Raw genomic sequence first — 15635 nt, forward strand, 5'->3', positions numbered from 1 at the left:
TACGAAAACTCTATCGTTTGATTTTTGTCTTAAATGTACAGTATTTATTTATATATACTAAAGCAGAGCAGCACGTGCACTGTTTTTCGGAAATATCCGGCTTGACATGTGTTTCCAGGAGACGGTTAGAAGCACTTTGAGCTTCCCTGTGTAAATGGACAGAGAGGCCCTATTTATTCAGTTTCCACCTTCACAATTTTACAGCTTTTCGAGCACAGTAGTCCTGATACTCAAATAAAAATGCCTTCTTAGTTAAACACCATCTATGAGTAAAGTAACGTGCAACCTGTCCTGACCAGGTAAAATCCGAATTCGATTTAAAATATGATTAACACTGCATCTTCAAGAGCAGCATGTCAGTCTTCAGTTTGGCTTCAAATCTGACATAATCAGTAATCTACAGTAATTGTCTAAACTGGGGTGAGAACAAAGTCCATGTGTTTGACAGTGAATTTAGCAGTGGAATTAAACAATTACTTTGTACAACTAGCTCAATGAATAGATTAAAAAAAACCTGATCATATTAAAAACAGTGAAAAACAAGCTCTCGCTTGTCAGCAAGCTAAGATGAAACCAAGTTGATCTTTCTTTGTGCAGACAGGATTCATCGTAAACCTGAAAACACCGGAAGGGTTGCAGCAAATAATTTATTTTCAAAGTCAGAATATTTTTCTCAGATGAGTAATAGATTGATACTTTGACAAAGATACAGTTTGAATTAGCTTTAATAAATTGCAAAACTTTCATTATATTCTGTTGACCCGGCGGGACAATCGTCCTGTCAGAGTGCTTTTTGGGGAACATAATTCTCCGAGCAGAAGTTTACACTTATTCCCAAAAAAAAAAAAAATGTCAAAGCTCTCAGAGTTCTTTGTTATGTCTATACAAAAAATATGTTTCATTTAATGCAGAGTAATAGCAAGCACAACTAATGGCCTTTTTTCACTTCAGATACCAGCTCGGCTTAACTTGCTTTTTTAGTTTTCCGTTGGCCAAAAGTTGTGGATAGTACTTATCTGGTATCTGGTACTATTTTTGCTATCACCTCCGCCGACTGTCTAAGTGAGCCGAGTCAATACTAAAAGATGACGTGAAAACACTGCAGGCCACTGGCTGTCCACTCTTTACTCACTCCAAAGGACATCCTTTTCTCCACTGTATCAAGATGTCTCAGCAATTTGTAGGTGTGTGTGTGTGTGTGTGTAAAATGACCTGACATCTAGATGAGACGTGTGTTTAATGGTGTAGGATATCAGGAAAAATGAAACATCAGCCTACGCTAATAAAGAACAATCATCTGCACTGAACCCCTCTCAGGAAGTGCGTCAGCACTGTCAGCAGAAGCGAGCTGGAAGAAGGAAAAAACTGAAGAGTGTAACCTGGTTTTACAATGAATCACTGATTGAGGTTTTTTTTTCCAATTACCCTAAACGTGCTTCTGGGTTGTCAAACACTGGCTCTGTAGTCCTGTTCTTCCCGGATCTGGGCCCAGAGGGAAAACATATCAACCCCTAAATGGTCACATATGAAAAGAGTTTAAGATGAAGAACAAGTAGTAAACAGCAGCCTTGTAATACAGCTTATTGTTATCAACATCAGAGCAGAAGTCCTGCACCACAGGCTGACACTCATTATCTAATTAAATAACGTATGGACCTTGATAGAAAGAAAGAAAGATTTATATGTAAAAGTTGGTGTCATGTTGACACTAGAAGCTGGGGGGAGAAAAAAAAAAACCTCTTCAAAGTAACAGACATGAAATGTTTTATCCGTCCATTTTCTTCTGCTTATCCAAAGTTGGTTCCAGGTGGCAGCAGGTCATGCAAGTTTTTCCAGCCTTCCCTCTCCTAGGGAAGATTTTCCTGCTTATCTTGAGGAATCCCGAGGCATTCCTAGGCCAGATGAGATATATAATCCCTCCTTTCTGTACCTGGAAAACCTCCAGAGGAAGGCTCCCAGGAGTCATCCTGATCAGATGCTCTAGCCACCTCAGCTGACTCCTTTCGACGCAAAGTAGTAGCGGCTCTACTCCGAACTCCCCCTGGATGTTGGAGCTCCTTACCCTATCTCTAAGGATGAGCCCCGCCACCCTGAAACTTGTTTCAGCTGCTTGTAACCCTAATCTCATTCTTTCGGTCCCTACCGAGAGCTCGTGACCATCGATGAGTGTCGGAATGCTGACTTGTGCCTGCTCTACTGCTGACGCCGCCCTAAACCCGCCTGTCAATCTTCCGCTCCTTCCTACCTTTACTCATGAACAAGACCCCAAGATACTTAAACTCCTTCACATGTTTTATATAAATGGATAAATATCAAGTTAACACACTCTCTACTGTACTGTAAGGTTTAGTGGGGCAGAAAATGGAAAATATTCATAATCGTGTTTTTTTTAATGAGTGTATAATCACCTGAAAAAAGACTGCAATATGTGTTAAGACATTATAAAAATAACAGTCTAGTAATGTCAATATCTTAGCTAGAGGGTACATTTTTCTACAGAATCAGTACTTTTACTTTGAAATTTTAGGATACTTTGCTATATCTCAATGCATTTACTAATATATGTTTTTGAAAGATATATACTAGTGATAGAGTAATTTTTAGATTGCTGTACTGGTACTTTTACTGAAGTAAATGATCTAATAATTTCCACCAATGATCATCACTTTAGAGGGCACCAGTGTAGTTTGTTTGTTGTACTGTGCTTCCCTCTAGTGTTCCTAAAAAGAAACGGCAAGAGACACAAAGAACCTGAGAAAGGCCGCTCACCCCTTGAAGTTTCTGTTTACAGTTTATTTTTGTGCACTGCACTTGATCATTATGTACATCCTGTAACGGTAAACAGAACTGAAAAGAAACACATGAACAGAATTTTTACACAATTTAGTAATACTTGAACAGCAGACAGGCAAACACAGAACGTACAGTACTCGGTATCCAAACTTTCATACCTACCACAACTTCAAACAACACACATCCATTGACTACAATATAGAGGTTAGCTTTTTAACATAGCTGTAAGTTTGCAGATTCAGTCAGCGGAGGGATCTTAGGAGGGTTATTTCACATGTAGGTCCTCAGTGTAAATAGAGCATAAACACATACGACACACTTCTCATATCTGGTATGTCACCAAAGTCAGCAGTAGCCTCAAGATCAGAGGTGAGTCTTTTCAGCCTGAGAGCCAGTGTCTTGTTTGGGCACCCGTTTCAGTCTAGACACAGAGTTTCTCCTGCCTTGGCATCCTTTCTAGGTCCTTAATCAGTTGAAGAAGCAGTCACGCTCTTTTTTTTCCAACATCCATCATGCAGATGGACAAACTGGGAACTCCGTGGAGGAAAGAGCTCCAACGAAGGGAAAAGACAGTATGATGCCAACAAAAAAAAAAAGTCTCATCCTTCAGCTAACTGTTCAAATCAGAGAGAGCATGAAAACAATAACAATGTAAGAAACGTAAACATGTGAAGGCAAACATTCTCAATTTGCGTGTGGTAAATGATTTTAAACAATTTGTGAAGGAATAAAGTGGGTTTAGTGGTTTAACAGTGAGCTGATAGGTGCAGAGGTTATATAATCATATTAGTGTCCTGTGAAAACCTCAAACTCCTCAAGGAAATTCTCTTTATATATACTTTTTTGTTATTTTCATGTCATTCTCCCATGGACTTCATTCTTAGATTATGAAATACTTTTTACACAAGGATCCAATGTCATGATTATGTTTTTCTAGGTCATGGACCAATTACAGGAAAGAGACGGTCGTACTAAGGAATAATCACACCAGTCAGCATTGTTATCGAATTTGTACAGAGATTTAAGTTAATATCTGTTAAGTTAGATTTAAAACATTTAAAACATCATCTACAGCTCTTGGAAAGAGAAATTACTTTGAGCTGTGGGTGCTTGAACTTACAGTCGATATGAAATAGAGCTTGTATTACATGCCCAAAAGCTGCATGCTGATTTTAAATAAAAGTGTCAGTGCAGTGACAGAAATGTTTCAGAAAAGTAAACAAAATCAATCAAGTAATAAAAAATAAAACCTTGTGCATCCTCTCCAAATCTATGTTTTGATTAAACTGTACTAATAACTGTAGATATAGTATGAGAGGAAAATTAACAAGATATGAAACACTGAGATGTAATAAAGCATGACAAAATGATGAATGTCTGTAAAATCAACCCAAAACTCTTATTGCATTGTAGGGAGTTTGAATTTACGTACATCAGTGTCATTTCTACAATTTGGAAGCGATATTGCAGGATATAAAAGTCTTCAGACACAATGGTCTGACAAATTATTCACGTTTTACTAGTTTTTCATCCAGTTTGGGAGTTAAATATAATGAGCACCCAAAATCCTGCACCATTTCTCCTTTGCAAATGACATTTAAACCAACATGCAGCAGGTCTGACAACAAAGATGAACAAAATGAGCCAGTGAATAAATAAATAACAATGGCTTTCCTTCAAAGCTGCACCGAATAGAGTCTTCAGTTTGTGCTTTCTCAGAGCTCCACTGCAGAAATACGTAACTTACATGTCTGAGTGAGTTCGCATGAGGCCTGAAGGTGCTTCACGTGAGAAACTGTACATGTGCTAATCCTAAAATATGCAGTCCCCAGTTTCCCCATTGAAACACACAAGGCTGCATTATGCCAGACACACAGAGAATTAGTATAGAACACCATTTTGTTTCAGCTGTCATATGAATATTAGGTCAGGAAATTACATTTTGTTGATTTTCCTGATATTTTTTCCTGTAAAAACTTGCTTTTTAACATTCTAATTAGCCTTTTCATCTTCAGTTATCCTCAGTAGACATCTCGAGGCTAATGGATATGAAATATTTTCACCTTCTAAATTATAGATAATTGTAAATTCGTACCTGCAAACAGCCTATTTTGGACAGACTACCGACTCGGCTTCAAATCACTCTCAACTTAAGGTACAGTAACTTCATGCTGCTGTTTTATTACTAGGAACATTCAGTTGCATTAAACTGTGAATTTGATATGACTGAACTGATCATGGATCACACACATTACAAAACAAACTACTTCTCAAATGACCGTTAAATGCTTGTTGTGCCTTACAGACTATCTGGCGCTCTCACTCTCTTGCGTAGAGCAGTCTGTGAAATGCTTGCTCAGTTTACTCCCTGATGTGGTTTTCTGTTATCGTGCGAGACCCCCGTCTATTGCTCTGTTTTGATCTGTCTCTTCAGAGTCAAGCGTGTCTCTGTCTTTCCAGACATCCTGGTGGCTTTGATTGGTGGGTTGGGTTGGAGCTAAGGACCCTGTACAAGGACGGACAGCGTTGCACCACATACATACAGCAGGTATGTTACAGCTACGGGGAGGAGTCATTTGTTCAGTTGCACTGGTAGTCCGGGCACAGCAGTCTGTTCTGAGGTCTTCTGCCATCATCGGTGTTCTGTGTTTGTGTGGCAAGATGAGAAGCATGAGTCAAAGCACAGGTATAAAGGCAGATGTTGCAGGGTGCGGCTGTAGTATGCTGACCACAGGTGGTAACACTTTTAGGATTAGATGACAGAATCAGCTCCTCGCTCACGTCTTCTCACTCTTTATTTAGTAGAGAGGTTTTTGTCCTTGGCTGTCAAATTCTGACCAGGCGTCATTTAGTTCCATGAAAATCATCTTGGCATATTGTTCATACGGTTGTCCTGTCGCCTGGTAAGGGAAAGAGAAAACACATAACAGTTACACCCATAAGCAAATCCATTTCAGTTATGTTGGCATATTCAAATTAGCAAGGTGAGTAGTTTGCCTCTTGCTGACACCTGGATACAAAACAAACACCTGCTTTGACAGAAAACATTGGACTGTAGCCAGAGGTCCTAAAAGCTAAACCAAAATTCAGCCATTAGAGGGCAATGCAGCAACATTTTCCCTTCTTGTGTATTTTAGTCCTGATTCCTTCTAGGGCCGGAGATGCACTTGATTTCAACTACACGTGTGCATGATGGCCACCTCGCAAATCCAAGGTCTGTTTAGCATTGGTTATGCACATCCCCCAAGAATCAGGGAAGTAGTGACCCCTTTCGATTGTCAACAAGTTTGTTGTTTACATCAGGCAAATCCGGATGTTCTAATTACACTCTTGTTCTCTGGTGTGCCTTCTAGTGAGTCTTCCAGTAACACGCAGAGTACAGAGGCAAAGTATGTGAACGATATAAGGCTTCCGTCGGCTGAAAAACATGTTGACACGCAACATCAACGCATTCACAAGCGTGTGACAAAGCACCCGGAAAGAAGCGGGGAGGTGATAAACAACTCAAAGACGGTGAGGTCAAAACGACTAACAGGAATGAACAAAAAATTCTGAGAAAAAGAAACCCAATACTCATAGAAAAAAAGATCCGAAACACCAAAATACTCTAAATTTAAAGGAGCAGTGTGTATGATTTAGTGGCATCTAGTGGTGAATTGGTTGCAGATTGCAACCAATTCACCACCCCTTCCCTCTCAAGTTTAAGGAGAATCTGTGTTGTATAGGCCCACACACTGCTCCTTTCATACAAAACAAAACAAACTCCTAATAAACAATGCTCTGTGCTGTGCTTATGCCCACTTTAGAAATGTGAGTGCTCTCAACCTGTCTCTCAGCTGTTTGATGCTGGGCAGAAAACACATAGTGGGTTTATTAAAAGCCAAAACAGCTGCCTGAACCAAAACAGTGAAGTTGCAAACCAAAACAATGATCTCAAAGACACTGAAATGTTTCGTGAAGCTAAAAAGTAGGTGATGATCATGTGTGTTTGTCACTATGAGCCACTAGTTTGTTTTTTAAAAAAATTTTAATGTAGCCTTTTGAGCCCTTGTTATAAAACAAAAATTCCCATAGATGTTTGTCAAATTTATTAAAAGTGAAAGGAAGATTATCTGAAGCCAATATTTTAGGGGCTTTAAACTCGTATTTGCTGAATCATCTGATTTTGCCTCTGGTTGCTTTTTATGACTGTCCTGTTATGATGACACATTTTTTGGGATATCGCCTCTGTGATTCACCAGATGATTATTTTGGGTGGTATCGACACAGAGCTCAGATGTAGAGCCAGAGAAGGCTGTGTCCTTTTTCTTGCCTGCATACAGACAGAAAGACATAAAGACCCTCACATTTTTAAGTCAATATCCGTCTCACCTTATCTGGGTGAACGACCAGGACTGCTTTGCGGTAGACCTTCTTGACCTGTTCTGGAGTAACCAGGTCAGCCATGCCCACAGGCTTCCAGCGTGTCTCTCCCTCCCAAAGAACAGTGTGCATGGTGGACAGCAGGGCACGGATATTACGCTCCTTCCCCTCAATCCAGTCCAGAATCTGGGGCACAAAGGGGGAGGCAGAGATGGGGAGCCATTAGCCAGTGAGGACCAGAAACAATTAAAAGCATAAATGGCTTCAGTGATTTTGGCTGCAGTAAAATGCTTGAAAAAGAAGTAAAGAGATGAACCAAAGTTCGCTCATGGTAGACCTACATTGGTTGCTTCATTAATTCTGGAATAAACAATAAGGCTTTAACAGCCAAATGTTTTTGAGTACACTATCCTACTTTTGGGGGAAACTGAAATGCTTCTGTTGAGCCACACTGGATAAACAGATGACAGACACCCAGTGAAATGCTATCAGACACTAAGTCTACTCAGATGCACTGATGCAAGTCATGGGACATGATGATAACAGCAAATTAGAAAAATAAACCACAAATTGCTTTAATTAGTATCAGAAAAACATCCCATGCCTTTAGTTTCTCAGGATCCATCTCTTTGGCCATCTCCTCCTTCCTCATCTCCGCTATAGTCCTGGGCCCTTTCTTCTCTTTGGTCCCTGCAAAGCCCTGACCAGACAGCAGGTCGTCAAAGTTGGCAACTGAAGGTTTGGGCTTTGAACCTGGCAGGAAGGTATTAAACATAGAGACAGAAAATATACTTTAGAAGTTTATCTGCCACTTATCATCATACAGTGCAATTAGAAGCAATGTTTGTAAACAAGTAAATAACGGATCAATTGCCACTCAGAATGAACAGGCCTACAACATCAAAATGCTAACACCCAAGTGGTACAACTACATCTCGGCTCTTTCTCTCTAAATGTACATAAAAAAAAAGATGCAGTTTATTTCTTTAATCCCTCGCAGGAACAAACCAAAACACACTTTAAGACCGATTACTCCACCTAACTTTCACAATCCTTATAATTTGTTGTTTGATAAATGGAATGTTTTATTTTAAAATCTCATTTTGACATAAAATAGACATTTTTTTTTTAGGTTTTGTGGAAGAATACTTTCAATTAATAGTAATTTGCACGTATCTGTTGTTTTAGTGGCACCTAAAGGTGAAAGATTATTGTATTTTTGCAGTGTGAGTTGATGTTAAATATACCACAACTGAACAAATTCACAACCTGACCAGAACATCTGCCGCGCAACAATCAGCATCCGTCTTATTCCCACCTCCCGCTTACCCGTTGCCGCCGGTGCTTTGCCTGCCGCACTGGGTGAGCCTCCTCCCATTGCAGAGAAGCTGACATTATAGTTGGGGCGATTTTGTGGCGATGTGTGAGGTATGGGTGTGTGGCTGGGGCTGGGCTTTGGCTGCGGGGTGGGACCCTGTCCTTGGGGTTGCCACCCTCCACCGCTTCCAGCCCCAGGCTGCCACGCTGGGAAGCTGGCTCCCGCCTGGGGCTGCTGCCACCCTGCTGCGTGCTGGGGAGATGGTGGAGGCCGCGATGGCGAGCCCATCGAAGGGAAGGAGGGAGTCGTTCCAGTCGGGGTGGTGGGCTTGCTGGAGAAGCCAGAACCTCCTAATGAAAATTAAAATTGTAATGGCATAAAATGCAGAGGCAAAAATTACAATTACTTATCGGAAATTTCTGTTGTCTGACCTCCAAGGCTTCCCCCCAGGTTGCCGAGGTCAGCGAACGGATCCAGAGTGTTTGGCTTGGTTTGGTGGGTGGGGGTGCTGTGGACTGAACCGGTGGGACTGGTAGTGGCTGACCGACTGCCCATCACAAAGCCTCCTCCTGAATGAAAGCCAGACACATTTAAGTATTAGATGAGCATTTACTGCATTTAGTGTGTGCTTGTGGAATCATACTGTTTGTCTGTATGTTTGGAAGTACCCGTGTTTGCGGTAGCAGGTCTGTTCCAGTCCCATCCTCCCATGGCGTTCTGCTGCTGAATATTGACGGTTGGGTTGGAGGGCGGGACGGGGGAACTCCGACCTGTTCAAGCACATCAGTGTTTGTCACCGACAGAGCACACAGGGAATGTGAATTGAGGGACACGAAGCCTTATAACCAGAGAAAATAACAAGGTTGGGTCTCACAAGAACGGGCTCTAAGGGGGCCACAGGATCTAATTGTTGGTTCTTGAAACTAAATTTAAACTTAATATTGCCCACCCAAGAAGAGTGCACAGGAACCTCTTTGACAAATTTATCAAGCCTGTTGGACTCTGGCGAGGTTTAGACCCATTTACACCAGCAGTACTGTGAGTATGGTTAAAGTAAACAATAAAGTTTAAATATTCAATTTTTAAATTAGCATGTCAAACTGATTACAATGCATACTGATAATTTTGTCTTTGTAAAGGCTCAAAGTAAAAAAAAAAAAAAAAAAAAAAAAAGTATGAATTTGAAGTAGGATGTTTGAAGTTTGAATATTGCCTGCAGCCTGAGGAAATGTTGCGGGATGGTTCATGTTAGGGTTGAGATATGAAGCAGTGCAGTCTCTATACAGTAGTTAGCATCTGGGCTGCAAATGCCCACTATAGAGGGCATCATGCAAACTTACTCACTCAAAACATATATTACAGCAACTATCTCCATCAAAGCTAATGTCTAGGTAAGCAATAAGTAGAGCAAAGCAGAGGACATTAAATTAAAAAAACACATTGCAGCCGAATAAGACTAAAAACCAAAGCAAGGTTTGGATGCCAGTTTTAACAAGAGCACAGATACACAGAGACAGTTACACTGTATATGTATGTGTTAAAGCAGGATTGCAGACAATGTAAAACATGCCTTACCCTGATTTGGCACAGACTCCCGAAATGCTTTTATTAAATGCAAAAAGGTGCTGTGGGACCGTACGCAGCAGAGCAACAGTAGCATGCCTTACCCAAGCTCGTAGGCTGCAGGGTGGGTGATGGAGAGCGAGGAGCATGCAGGAAAGGGTCGGGCTGCCCCGCATTACCTGGTCCGAGGAATGAGCCCATCATGTCTGCAGGCTTAGGCATGGGACCCGCCCCGAAGGGATCAAACGCTAAGGAAAACCAAAGATACACCAGTCTTATTGTTTTATACTGAAGAATTACATGACAAAAGATGGTGAAGTTATTTTTTTTTTATTTTTTTTCTCCAATTGGGCAAAATTACATGATTACAAAATCATGCAGTAACATTGGATTTATTATGACAAATATGTATGTATAAGTCTTTACAAATGTACTGCCCAAACCCGAAATGGGGACCAAGTGATCTACGTGCACTAACATGTCTGGAGTGTGTTTTAGGTTGTGACTTAAATCAAATATACTTCTCACCTGGCTGAGCAGGAGAGGGACACGGCGACGCAGTGCTGGGGACTACTTTGTGCGGAGTGGACTGGGCGGATGAGGGCCCACTGGTTGGCTGAGGCGGGGCCCCGAACAAGTCCCCCAGGAGGTCAGTGGTTGCTGCTGCTGTGGTCGGAGGCTGAGACGAAGGGCATGGACGGTTGACCCCCTCCCCATCCAGGCCAAGAAGATCCACTTCCTCGGCGGGTGCACAGCCGGCAGGCGTTGGAGCAGGGGGGCCAGGTTTCTGGGGGACCGTGCTGGCGTTGCTTCGCTGGCTGGAGAGAGAAAGCATTTCATCGTCTGAGGGCTCGCTCTCCTCGCAATGACCCCGACTGTCGGCACCTCCATGGGGCCGGCTTGGCTCTGCAAAGGGATGAGATGGAAGGAGGCAAAGAAGGAGAGAGTCAGAAGAAAGACGCATCCAAAGTAGAAGAGATAACGAAGCATTAATTGGGTAAAGGGAAGACAGAAACACAGAGTAGGTCAAGACAACACGGGCCAAAAGCAAAGTAGAGAATGACGGGAAACTATGCAGGTCATCGCTGCTACAAGCACCAGCTATTCTCCTAATACTTTATGCTATGATGTTGCACACTTACACAAAGTCTGCCAATAAGTTCCGGCTGGTAACTGCTTTTAGCAAATTGTGGGAGATATCTAAAATGTGATGAATTTCTATTTACAAGAATCCAATCAATAAATACAGTTGTGTATATATATATATATATATATATATATACATATATATATTAAATCACTATAAGAGCAATATTTCACTTTGGTAGAACACTTTAGATTTGGATTTGTTTATAGCTTAACAGTTTCCCCCTCAATTCCTATTTTCACTGGGATTGTGTGTTTTGTCCCAGTTTTCCATATTACTAAACTACATGTGTCTGTGGTTGCATGTTAGGGAATCTGTGTTATTGGATTTACTGTTAGTTTAATCAGGTCCTCAGAGGGTTGGTACTTATGCCAAAGGAGGAGTAAAGGTTTCTACCAAAATTATATATTGCTCCATAACAAGGGTGGGTTTATTTTCAATTCAATCCTTACAGATCATAAATGGAGACAGCCAAATGGACTTTCCAATAACGGAAAATGTATTTATCAATATTTTAATAAAATAGTCTCCTTCCGTGGAGAGTGTGATTGAATTGAACCAAGCCCAGGTTGACTGTATATTTCCTCTAACAGGTCTGGGATCTCCTCTAATGTCTTACCCTCCAGATCCAAGCCCTCCATCTCATCTTGCAGGGACAAAAATGAGTCACATTAATTTGATCTACATGATACTCTAATGTCTTTCTGTCACAGTGATGTTTTCCAGCTGCACACCATCTTACCAATTTGTGCATGTAAAATATGTGTGCAGTATGTGTGTACTTGCACATTTTGTGTTTGTGTAGCCTATAGCCCATAAAATTGCTCACTTGTTTTACTGTTCTAGCAAGAACCAGTTCGATATTTTTATACTGTTAAGTCTTGCTTTGAAACTGATGGCTGTCATTACCATATCTTTACTTATGTTTTAAGTTTTCCACATATTGTGATGTTGTACACTATGTTATGGACTAAAAGCCAGTGTTTGCCCCAGTGCACCTGTCCCCATAGTACCAGCAATAGCCAGAGCATCCTGATGTTCCTGGTGACAGGAGAAGAGCACACTGGGACTCAGGTCTTTACAGGGGAACTGCTCCCATGGCGGCGTCAGGTCTTTCTGCTTGTCCACTCCTTCTACCTCCATGTCCAGTATCATATGGAACAGCTGGGGATACTTCTCCGGAGTGTCACAGGCATCGAGCTCTGGTCTGAGAGGACAATTAAGGTGTGTGAGAAAGAAAATGTGTTGTTGTGTTAACATTATTTTTTTCAATATCTTAAACCGTTTTTGTTGTATTAAAGATAATTAAGCAGATGGAATGTTCTTACTTGTTAAACTGTAACATGGTGGTTCCAGGAGCAATGAAGCCAGTGTGGAACTGGATCTGGAAGATCTGGGTGTTGGACACCTAACAACAGCAGGACAAAAGTAAGGTTTGACCATATTATATTGTACCAATAGTCAATCTCCTGCAGAAGTCACAGTATTAGGTTAAATATTATATGTTGTTTAATAAGACTTCAATGTTGTTGTTTTTTTATGATAACATTTTTTATTTATCATCTTACAACAATATTTTTCAAGATTTTTTTATAAGCACCTCTGGAACACTAAGTCAGGTAAAGGTACTGCTGAAACACTACAAATTACACAAAGCCGCTCACTGCAAGCATGAGAAGGTTGTAAACAGGTCCACTTTAACTCTAATACCTGAATTGATCTTTTTAGTTAAAATCAGGAAGATTTTAGTAGCAATGTCCAAGGTAGCAAGATGATAAAGAGATATTGTTATACGTGCATGTGTTTTTATAATGCAAACACCTTGAATAACCAACACGGATAACCAGAAGAAATAATGGTCCACATTAAACCTAAAAAAGAAGAAAATGTATCATTTTTGTGTGAACTGTGCATTAAATGTTTCTTGATGGAGGAAAGCTGCATACTTCTATAAACACAAATAACAAATCTCCAACTTCATATTACCACTTATCTCCTGACATTTAATTAAGGTGTATCCACATTCTGAACCTGGTGGAGAGGCTGACGGTTCAGGGTAATCTGGTGCCAACACAATCTTGCAATTATTATCCATGTGCCTCAGTGAGTCCTTGCTGTTGTCAAGTTTGATTGAGATGTTGATTATATGCAGTGTAGGAGTACTGAAAGAGATTCTGCAGGACGTGGGAGTGTACCTTGGCCTGCAGACGTCCTCCAATGGTCGACCTCATGTGGTAGACCGAAACCACAACATCTCCTTGTACACTCACACCCAGAGGAAAAACTACCTTCCCCTCCTGGACCCTGTGCTCTCTGGACATGCAGAGAAAAGAGGGGACAAACATGGGGAATTGAAGGAAGAGGAGGGAAGAATAATGAAAGGGGTAAGATTGCAGAACGAGAGAAAGGAGAAAAAAAAGGCATGATTACTTTCTGTTCATACTTTTATTTATATCACACTACGCATAAAACAACATTCAAATATAATACCACTGTGCAATTCTAATACAGATGTTGCCGTTAATCCTTTCCAAAATCTTTCTGTGATGTTAAAACTACTGTTAATCTCACTGATGTTACTTACCTCATCCTCTCGTACTCCTGTGCAGTGGTGAAGATCTTGGTCTCTCCGATGAGGACGTCACAGAAGGGCCGACAGCCGCTGCGCTGCTTGTTGAAGCAGGGGACCGGACTTATGGTGAGGCCCTTGATCAATAGGGGCTTAGAGTGGGGTAGACTGGGCTTCTCTGATACCATGCTACATACATAGCCTATGTACCTGCATGGGAAGTCAAATTCACAGTTTTACTTTAAAGTGTCCTCTATCTCCATACATTTCGATTAGGGTCCTATAAAGTATCTATAATTAGTCATTTCTATGACCTGTGTGGTGCATAAAGTAGCAGCTTCTTGTAGACTCCACAGCATCAGCAAGCCATCAGCAAGCCAACAAATGCACAGTATATGAAACAGTGTCCTGAATGATTTCAATACTTCCATTTCCATGAACTCTGACTCGTGAGGAGAATCTTGCACAAGCGTGGACTGATAAATCCCACAGGTAATGGGGAATAAAATGTTCAACCTTTGAGGGTCTGCCAGCTCTGCAGCCTCAGATTCATGTATAAGCTGAGAAAACTAAAGACTGTCAGCTGCACTGTTTGGCTGCTCCTGTAGATTAATTCAGAACATTAGACCATGACTGCATATGATCTGAAATTGTGCTGCATAGAAATAGATAAGAAAAGGACATTTCCTTCCGAATCAGGAGATAAGAGGGCAGACGTGTCATCAAATCTGTGTATTTTTTTCTTACAAGATAAAAAATAGTCTGTCAAACTGTCTGTCTGCTTACAGACATGCGTGTTGGACAATAGATATTAATAGTTAAAAATAACGAACAATCATCCGGTTGTCAACACATTAGATAGTTATTTTATTTGTTGCTGCAACAACCTGACATAGATATCTGTGTAGAATAAGTGATGCCTCTGTTGATACACTGATCATTTTCACTCGCAAACCACTAATTTTGACTGTGATACTTTTGTTATGAAATTTTCAACTTATATTCTACTTTCTGTATTTCTGCCTGTTTTCCAATGTGTGTGTTTTTATTTATTTTTTTTACCAATTCCGGCAGCTTTACGAGGTAAGATTAAACCTCAGAGGAACACAGGAAACAAGATGGTGTGCAAGAGGTGTCTCCCTCACTTCCCCTCTTCTCTTTCTCATTCTCACACGTGTTCAGGGAGGCAAACCTGCGGTGTGAAGGCCAGAGGCCAGAGCCTGGTCTCTTTGCGCTGAGCAGCTGCATGGCAGGAACTGGGTTGTTGAAGAGGTGGCAGAAGCAGAACATGGCACAGACCAAAACACCGGAGAGAGCTCGACCATCCTGAAAACACACAGCAAGGGAGAAGCTGATACACCTTAATGCTGGGTAATTATTATATTTCAGCTTCACTTATATGCTTTTTGCTGTTGCATGTGTTATAACATTTCATTCAAAAAAGTATAATAGTTTCAGGACATTTCAGTTGACTAACAAACTCGTGCACAAATAGGCACCAAGAAATTTAAGAGAATTTTTTTTTTCATTGCAACAAGTTCATTTCAGGTTGAAGGGAGACAAAAACATTTGTGTGATCTGAAGCAGGGAAAAAAACACAGTTTTTACAAAAAGGAACCATTTGGAGATTATGCAAGAAGGAACAGTTTGCCAAGCCACAACCAAACCGCAGCGACTTGGCAATAACATGCTCCACCACATGCCAGTGTACAATATTGGTCTCACTGAATTAGAACAGACAGAAAGTCCAGTTTCACTGAATACTTTGGTAATGGCTGGATTTCATTGTTATTTGCACTCCCTTCTTCTAAATTGTCAGAGACGTTTATTTCTCTTTTAAATACCAGCTGCTGAACAAAAACAGAGGTGGATAAACTGACAGA

The 15635-nt window shown here is 40.9% G+C and overlaps 1 protein-coding gene across 3 annotated transcripts in view; it reads right to left on the bottom strand.

Moving 5' to 3' along the window:
* Positions 1–2772: 2772 nt before the first annotated feature.
* The window catches only part of dnajc6 (DnaJ (Hsp40) homolog, subfamily C, member 6), a 35330-nt gene continuing 22467 nt past the window's right edge, over positions 2773–15635 (bottom strand). For 2 of the 3 annotated variants that reach the window (XM_069725353.1, XM_069725354.1), the window contains 13 exons: positions 14945–15078; positions 13768–13962; positions 13379–13496; positions 12512–12591; positions 12197–12390; positions 10565–10942; positions 10141–10284; positions 9142–9243; positions 8905–9042; positions 8485–8823; positions 7760–7908; positions 7165–7341; positions 2773–5693 (listed from right to left, as the gene is read on the bottom strand). In XM_069725353.1, coding sequence (XP_069581454.1) covers positions 5592–5693; positions 7165–7341; positions 7760–7908; positions 8485–8823; positions 8905–9042; positions 9142–9243; positions 10141–10284; positions 10565–10942; positions 12197–12390; positions 12512–12591; positions 13379–13496; positions 13768–13962; positions 14945–15078 — 2250 coding nt within the window. In that variant the 3' untranslated portion in view covers positions 2773–5591. The remainder of the gene's footprint in view (positions 5694–7164; positions 7342–7759; positions 7909–8484; positions 8824–8904; positions 9043–9141; positions 9244–10140; positions 10285–10564; positions 10943–12196; positions 12391–12511; positions 12592–13378; positions 13497–13767; positions 13963–14944; positions 15079–15635) is intronic. The other variant, XM_069725352.1, reaches the window with a different exon arrangement.

Source organism: Brachyistius frenatus, unplaced genomic scaffold, assembly GCF_029030835.1.
Source record: "Brachyistius frenatus isolate BFR_SWC_R1_liver_20210118 unplaced genomic scaffold, ASM2903083v1 Contig_419, whole genome shotgun sequence".
In the NCBI taxonomy this organism is placed as follows: Eukaryota; Metazoa; Chordata; class Actinopteri; family Embiotocidae; genus Brachyistius; species Brachyistius frenatus.